Source organism: Sinocyclocheilus rhinocerous, unplaced genomic scaffold (assembly GCF_001515625.1).
Source record: "Sinocyclocheilus rhinocerous isolate Xijiao unplaced genomic scaffold, SAMN03320098_v1.1 scaffold2117, whole genome shotgun sequence".
Lineage (NCBI taxonomy): Eukaryota > Metazoa > Chordata > Actinopteri > Cypriniformes > Cyprinidae > Sinocyclocheilus > Sinocyclocheilus rhinocerous.
In genome coordinates this window covers 1,049,879-1,058,176 of record NW_015626361.1, presented here as the reverse complement: position 1 = coordinate 1,058,176, position 8,298 = coordinate 1,049,879, and the positions used below count along the sequence as shown (strand labels likewise).

At 37.1% G+C, this 8,298-nt stretch overlaps 1 protein-coding gene across 1 annotated transcript in view; it reads right to left on the bottom strand.

Annotated features, from left to right (window-relative positions):
• Window positions 1–4,141: 4,141 nt before the first annotated feature.
• The window catches only part of LOC107711878 (calmodulin), a 12,393-nt gene continuing 8,236 nt past the window's right edge, over window positions 4,142–8,298 (bottom strand). Inside the window, exons 4-6 of the mRNA XM_016516960.1 lie at window positions 5,780–5,886; window positions 5,258–5,393; window positions 4,142–5,003 (exon numbers count right to left, since the gene is read on the bottom strand). Coding sequence (XP_016372446.1) covers window positions 4,975–5,003; window positions 5,258–5,393; window positions 5,780–5,886 — 272 coding nt within the window. The 3' untranslated portion in view covers window positions 4,142–4,974. The remainder of the gene's footprint in view (window positions 5,004–5,257; window positions 5,394–5,779; window positions 5,887–8,298) is intronic.

Sequence of the window (8,298 nt, the reverse complement as noted above, 5' to 3'; positions counted from 1 at the left end):
CTCATACGTCATCAGCCCGGAGCTGCTTCCGTGGTACAACTGTTGGCACAAGCTACATTAAAGTGATTATTACATTTTGAATATGATATTTTTCTTACAAAAACGCATCGATTCGCTACAGGAGGCCTTTGTTCACCCCCCAGAGCCGTTTTCCATTTTTTATGGATGGGCGCTTTTTATTTAACTTCTTTTGGACTGATGCATGCAACACCCGCTGAGTGGCATTAAACAGCTTGAAAGATCAAAGACCATTTTTAATATAATTCCGACTGGATTCGTCTGAAAGAAGAAAGTCATATACACCTAGGATGACTTGAGGATGAGTAATTTATGGGCTAATTTTCATTTTTGGGTGAACTAACCCTTTAATGATGGATTTGTTTCTTACACACCTTTTCACTTCACAAGATTTTAATTTATGGACTGGAGTTGTATGTGTCATGAACTGCACAGGGACACAGAGATTGAGGATCCAAATGCAGTTTATTGAAAGCACATTCCAAGGGCACAGTCCATAAAGCAGGCAGTAGGTCAGAGCACAGGTAATCAGCACAAACAATCATACAGAACTGAGGGGAAAGACAGGAACGAGAAATCCAGGACACGGGCAGAAATCAAACAACAGGAAATCAAGTAAATGCTAAGAATTGCAGTATAACAGACATACAAGACTTTGCAAAGAGTGACTGAGTAAACAGGCTTATATAGGAAGGCTAACAAGGGGGAGGAGTTAAAGAACAACCATGACAACAAATGAGGGGTGACCATGGGAACAAATAGGGTAACAAATGCAACAAGGGAAACAGGAACTAGACTCGGGAGGGAAGCAAGGAAACAATAGGGAACAGAAACGCTTCAAAATAAGAGTCCACAAACACAAGACAAGGGAACACAGGCTGGGATCGTGGATTATTGTGATGTTTTTATCAGCTGTTTGGACTCTCATTTTGATGGCACCCATTCACTGCTGAGGATCCATCGGTGAGCAAGTGATGTAATGCTAAATTTCTCCAAATCTGTTCAGATGAAAATACAAACTCATTTATATCTTAGATGATTTTCAAATTTTCAAAGCCTGACAAGGTGATCAAGGACTCTTAAACGAAGCAGAGGCATCTTGCATCAAAGGGGTTATTTTGCGATAATGATAGTATTAGCCCACTTATTAAACTGCAAATAAACTAAATAGATAAATAAATGGACAGGATATATTGATTTAAGTTTAAAATATTTTATTGCATGAGAAGAAAGAAACTGAGCAAATGATGAAAAGTTTTGTAGAAAATCAGTTGCCTGGAACAGTTTAATGGTATTTTACACAAATATATGACTGCACAGTAGTCAGATAACTGACAAAAAGTTTATCCATGCAAATGTTTCATTTTGCAAAAAAGTTGTGTACATCTCTTTTTTAAATATTTTAACAAGTTAACATGAAATCGAAAATTCATCTGTTTTCTAAATGCATTTTAAAGATCATATTGTGAAGAACTCGTCTATGCATATGTTTAATTTTTATAAAATAAAATGTAACCTCATCATTTTTAATTAGAACGTCATAACTTCTTGTGAAATGACAGACTTTTCTCTAGTAAAAATACAAACGTATTGTCCGCACACTGATGTAACTGCTCCATAAAAATAATTTATTGCGGCAACAATTTATTTTTATGGAGCAGTTACATCAGTGTGCGGACAATACGTTTGTATTTTTGCTATAGTTTGACTTTTTTTTTTGTCCTGCACCTGAGCCCTGTGTGGGTTTGTGGGATGTGCGCAACTTTCTTACACTTTGGTTTTTGAGACTTCTCTCTAGTGACATATGTCAGATCTGCCTCCATCCAATCAACAACTGAAGGACTGAACCAATCTCTGCCTAAATGTTTTCTCTGGGGTGTAACAATACATAAGAAAAGATTCTGAGGAGGAGGGGCCTGGGTCCTAAGTAAAAAGCATTTGACGGAATCTGTTCGACCAAGCATGAGTAAGCTTGTGTTTGGAATAGAATATGCCACACGACAAGACGGTTAAAGCTGCAGTGTTAATTTCAGCATCACTGCGGAGTTTGAATCTATAATTTACTGATTACCATCTCAGATCTGCATAGATCTGCATTATATGTCCTAATCCACTATGTATGTGTGTGTCTCACTGTCTCTGCTCAGTTGAGGTCACAGCAGGCCACTGAAGTTCACTTGTGATTCTGCAGGCAACTGACTGTGCATTTGGAGGATAGGGAATCAATGGGATGTGTTGGAGTATTACCTTTCATCTGATTCCACCATTAACGAGCTCTTTACATGGCTACTGTGTGCAGCATTCAAATTTTGAATATATACGGAATACTTGGGATGACTTGTTACACTATTATTAGCTCACTGTGTGACACTGTATCCCACACTGTAAAGCACTTAATTTGACATTCTATTATGTAATGGATGAATAAACCAGAAGTAACATTAGCTGAAATTTTTTCAATATCCTTTTTAACTATTTGATTGAACTGTCAATGGTTAATGTTTGACTTTTACACAAAATGAGAAGAAAATGGTTAGAAAAAAGAAAAAGAAAAAAAAAGATTTTTAAAAATTTAATACAAACAAATTCTGGCAAATTATATCAGCATAACAACTGGACTGACAAATATATTTGAAACATTTATTGAATTAGTGACATAGAAATAGTGTATAATTTTAAATAAATTGTTAAGTTCTAAATATTTTTAATCAAATTTTTAAAACTAATTATTTGATTGAACAACTTGACTTTTACAAAGAATTAGATTAAAATGCCCCAAAATTGGTTAGTTTAAAAATGCAAAATAAGCCAGTCCTCTAACTAATAAGCTTATCTTTTGAGTATTTCTCATTTTAAAAAATATTACAAATTAGGGTTGCAAGTTTAGTGGAGTGCAAGTTTAGGTATTAATATTATAATATTAATATTCAAGATATTCTGAAGTGTTAAATATCAAATTTTTAAATGTACATTTTTTTCTCAAATTGAAAATGACATATTTCTAGGGTAAAAAAAAAACTAAAAAAACATTTAGCTGTGACATGCTAGCTGTGTTAAACATGCTATGTTTATGTGGGATGTTTTGGCTGTTCTAGCTCAGAGATTCTTCCCATAAAGCCTGAGAGAACAGAGAGAGTGTGACCAACCAGCGCCTGCAACCAAATCATGAAAAGACATTCTGCCATATCTCAGAGGCACCAAGTAACCAGAATATTCTGCATATTCAGCCGAACATTTTCTGAAGCCTTCAGCCATTCTCTGATTCTTCTTCTTGGATGAAGTAATGCATTTAATACACACACACACACACACGCTTGGCCACGTGCAGCTCATCAGTCAGAAGGGCAGAGAGACGTGGGCTGTTAGCACTCTCTCTCTCTCCTCCCACACGCCTGTCACTGTATCCTGTTTCTCACTGCTGAGCACATAGTAGATGCACAATCATCTCCACACCCCCCAAGCACACTGTCACTGAGCTCAGGCTTTAAATAGCTGTAAATTAAGAGTCTGAAAATTAAGTGCAAAAGTCTCGCGTTGAATCAGATGCGAATGATATGGTAAAGCTTCAGCTGGAGAAATGAGAATGAATAATTCCAGTAAAAAAAAAAAAAAAAAGAGATGTACTGTAGATCTGCTGTAGGGATAAACTCTGCCTGACTACAAGAGGTGGATCCAATCAGCTGTAGACTTTAACACACACACACTCTCCATTTCTCCAGAGTCTCTTCTCCAGCTCTCACATGGTTTTTGATATCCCCCTCATCCACCAGAGCCATAGATCCAGGTTGCCAGGCAACCCCTAAAATCCCCAAAGACAAACGTGCTCAAGCCTGCATTTGGATAGATCAGCGCTCATGCAACATGACACATATATACTGAGACGTACAGAAAGAGAGTGGTTGCCATGGTGATTTCTGTAGGTTGGCTGCAAAAGCTTCCCTAAATGTTTCTGTAGAAGATAACAAAAAGGACAAACAAGGTTGAGAGCTTCGAGTTCATGTTCTTTTATTGGAAAAAAAATCAAAAGACAAGCATGTACAACTTGGAATGAACATAAACAGAACTGAAGGTGGGCAGTCGAAACAAACCCCTGGCGGCCAAAGCCCTCTTTTGCACTCTCCAGAGAAAAATTGACATGCTCGCAGTCAGAGCCCAGAGAAAAACTAAAGATACAAACATTTATGGTACAGTCACCATTGCCCTTACCCGAAAAACACTTCCACGTGAGGTGAAAGGTCACGCCCTTAAACTCCCAAGCCACTCCCTCCCACTAAACGCCCCTACTATCGGGCACAATGCACAAAGAAACAAAACGCCAAATATCCTGACATGCCAAACATAGTTTAAAATTTCTTAACTGCTCATTTTTCTTAAAAATATCTCTTTATTTAGTTACTGAAGCATTCGTCCTCTATGCAGATTCTGAAAAGCCACCCACCACCCGATCCCACCTCCCCCAAACGATATTCAAACCTCTTTTAAATTCACCCCCAGAATGCTCCGACAGACATCGCTGAGGTTTCCGCCCCAATAGCGGCTCTGAACTCAAGCTGCATGCATGTAGAACAGAAACAGGAAGTAGAAGACGATTGGCCAGCCCAAACATCGCCACTAGCAAATGGAACCAGTTAAGCAGTTCACCAGATGCTTTTATTTTAGTTTCTGAAGGTTTGATATCAGGATTAATTGATTGATCTTTTTGTAGATGTCTAAGCAGTTCTTTGGGAACAGGACCACTAACCAGTACATGCAGGTCATTTATGTTTATGTCTTTTTTGTTCTGTTTTTTTCCATATATATTTTTTCTATATATGGACATTTTCCTTTTATAACATTCAGTTTTTTTCTATACAGAAACAGTATGAATAAATGAATATTTTTGCGTAAGAGGTAAGTAAAACATTTGACAGAATTTTTTTTTGTCTTCTAAAGAGGTCAGGAGAGAACAGAAGAGCTTCACTTTGCTGTCATCATTTGTACAAATTCTGTGGACAGAAAGAGAGATGGACACATCAGACATGACGATCATGATCACAACATTTCAGAGCACAAAACCTACTAGTTTCCAACCTGCTCCTTTAAATTAATCTCCATTTTTGTAAATACACGCAAATAACCTTGCATTATCCAAATCCAAGCTACATTATTGTAATTGAAGTGGCAATTTATAAAAGTAATGTTTAATCTGCATTAAATGGCGACCCTTTCCAGGTAATCTCAGCACACAGCTGCATCGTACCTTCGTAATTGACCTGACCGTCGCCGTCGATGTCAGCTTCTCTGATCATTTCATCCACCTCTTCATCCGTTAGCTTCTCACCCAGGTTTGTCATGACATGGCGAAGCTCTGCTGCGCTGATATAGCCGTTCCCATCCTGACAGAGACAGACAGGATCAATAAGTCAGCCGTGTCATGCCGTTAAAATATTAAACCAATAAATCCAAAGTAGGTGATTTTGAAAAGTGTAATGACGTATTGTGGAAGCATAATGCAGATAAAAGGGGCAGCAGTGGTAACATTCAACAAAGGGAAGCAACAGAGTTCAATGATTATTTTTCCTAAACATTTGACAATAAAAGGTCCCAGTAAACCTGCAGGGAGAGATGTCTGACTGAAAATGATTGTGGCATGAATCCCTTCAAACCAGCTGCAGCTTGTTATTTAGTTTTCCAAGGGTTGGTTTGTTTTGTCCTGCCCCCTCACTCTTTCCATGGAAGCAAAAACATCATATTCCCACAATGCTCTCTTTTCAGCACTGACCTTGTCAAACACTCGGAAAGCCTCGCGGATCTCCTCCTCACTGTCTGTGTCTTTCATTTTCCGGGCCATCATTGTCAGAAACTCAGGAAAGTCAATGGTTCCATTACCTGAAAGAAACAGAGAAAGAATAAACAGATCTGATCTGGTATGTTCGGAAAACTCGGATAAAGTATCCTGGAGTGCAGGACGAAAGCAGGGCAGTCAATAGGGCATAATGAGGAGTAATGAGGTCTAATAGCACATATTTAGTGTGTTTGAGTGTCATCTAGTTGAACTGAATTAGTCCTAGTTGAGAGAGTCACAGCAAACACTCTCCAGGATGCACTGTAAACACTGTATGAGAAAGGTCACAGGAATTAATGTTTATTTTCTTATATTGTGAGATTAAACAAATTGAATTAGGGACATAAAATGTATCAGGTTTTTACTTAAAACATTAGTAATATAATAAAAGTTAAATGTAATCTTTAGCGATCTCAAAATGAATATGCATTTTTCATGCTATAAATGTTGCAGTGACTGAAATTGACTTGTAGCATTTTTAAATGACTAATTTTAGCTTTTGGACTTTCAGGTTTAATTTAGACAAAACAGTGCAGAACTTTAATATCAGCCATTTATCACATTTTTCATTTCTAATTTAATTCTAAACAAGGAATGTTGATGGTTCTGAATAAATCCGTGTATCATTCGATCATTCGTTTGTTGATTTAATATTGAAAGTAGAAAAATGAGAAAACGGCTCCTTTTTCGTTTTTTTGTTTTTTTCTAAAAAACGAAAAATGAAAATTCAGCTTAAATTTTCGTTTTTCGTTCATGGGTGGAAAAATGAATAAACAGCTTGAATATTCGATTTCTACACGTGGGAATTAAACGCCCCTTTCTGCTGATTGGTCAACCGAAGTTCAAACCACATTTTACCATACGACTATAAATGACAGAGTATTAAGTTATTTCCCCTCGATGGGGAAAAAAATCCAAGTGAACATCAATCAGTACTCAATATTAATTTAAACTGCTTTAAATATGACTGCTGCTTGTTTCCTGTGCACTTCAATGCTGGTCTACGCTTGACTGTAGTCTGTCTGCTTATTGAGTTTATTTTCAATATTAAATCAAAAAACGAATGATCGAATGATACACGGATTGTTCTGAGTTTTTCAAGCTGAAATGTGTTTTATTCTCTTGAGGTTAACCAAGCTGAGGTGGGATATTTCCATTACACAGGACAAATATGACGTCCTCCCGTGTGCATGCGTGTGTGAAAATGATCACTACAGCCATTCCCAGAGGGGACACACCGCATGTGTAATCTGACAATGTGGGTGTAGACATGTGCTTGCATGTGTGTGTGTGGGTTTCTTTACAGTGCATGTTCTTCTTGCTGGAGCTCTTCACAAACACTCTCTCGATTCCATTGCCACCACTGCCAAAGTAGATTATGTAAAGCAGTGTTTCCTCTAGGACTTTTTTCAGCTGTGGTTGAAATATTCCCATGGATCACACCCCTTCCCCCTTGTGGTTAAAACTCCCTACCCAAGAATCACATGCACTCAAACTCAGAATATAATTTATTTTAACAAAAAAAAGACAAGTAAACAGTAAGTAATAAAACAAGAACAAATAAATAAATGACAAGCAGTAGCACAAACAAAAACAATAAGATATAAATTAAATTAACAGTACTTTAAGTTTTTCAGGTTTTAGGCTGCTGTCTCTTTAAGACCTCATGCTCGGACCTAATATACTGTTACACGTGCATTTTGCGACTATGTTTAATATAAAGTGCCTGTGTTTACGTGAATACTCGTCAAGACCAGCATTTTGACATTAGTTTGATTGTATTTGGCGGTTTACACGCAATAAAGTGCAAAACATATCTCAATTCTGTAGTAGGGTATATGTCGAACGTCGCCTGACCAAACCCGGAAAACAGGTCTCATCGCTTCTGCTTGTCGGAGAACATGTTAAAATCAGTTGAACTAGCTAGCTATTTTTATTGTTGACGTTTTATTAAATATTTATATCTAAATGTTAGTGAAAAGAATAAAAATAAAAAACTTTTAGATATCAGTCTGCATGTGTAATGGACATTGGTTATGATCATCATTAGTATCTACTTTAAAGGCATCTTGAGTAAAACTGCTTCATATTTAACAAAGCATATATTTGAATATGGATATTTTTCTTACAAAAACCCATCGATTCGCTACAGGAGGCCTTTGTTCACCCCCGGAGTCATGTGAGACATTTTTTAATGGATGGGCGCTTTTTATTTAACTTCTTTTGGACTAATGCACTGTAACACCCCGTGTTTGCCATTAATTGTTTTGAAATAATAAAGACAATTTTTTATATAACTCCGACTGGATTCGTCAAAGATCAAAGACAATTTTTTATATAACTCCGACTGGATTCGTCTGAAAGAAGAAAGTCATATACACCTAGGATGACTTGAGGGTGAGTAATTTATGGGCTAATTTTCAGTTTTGGGTGAACTAACCCTTTAAGCCTTGCAA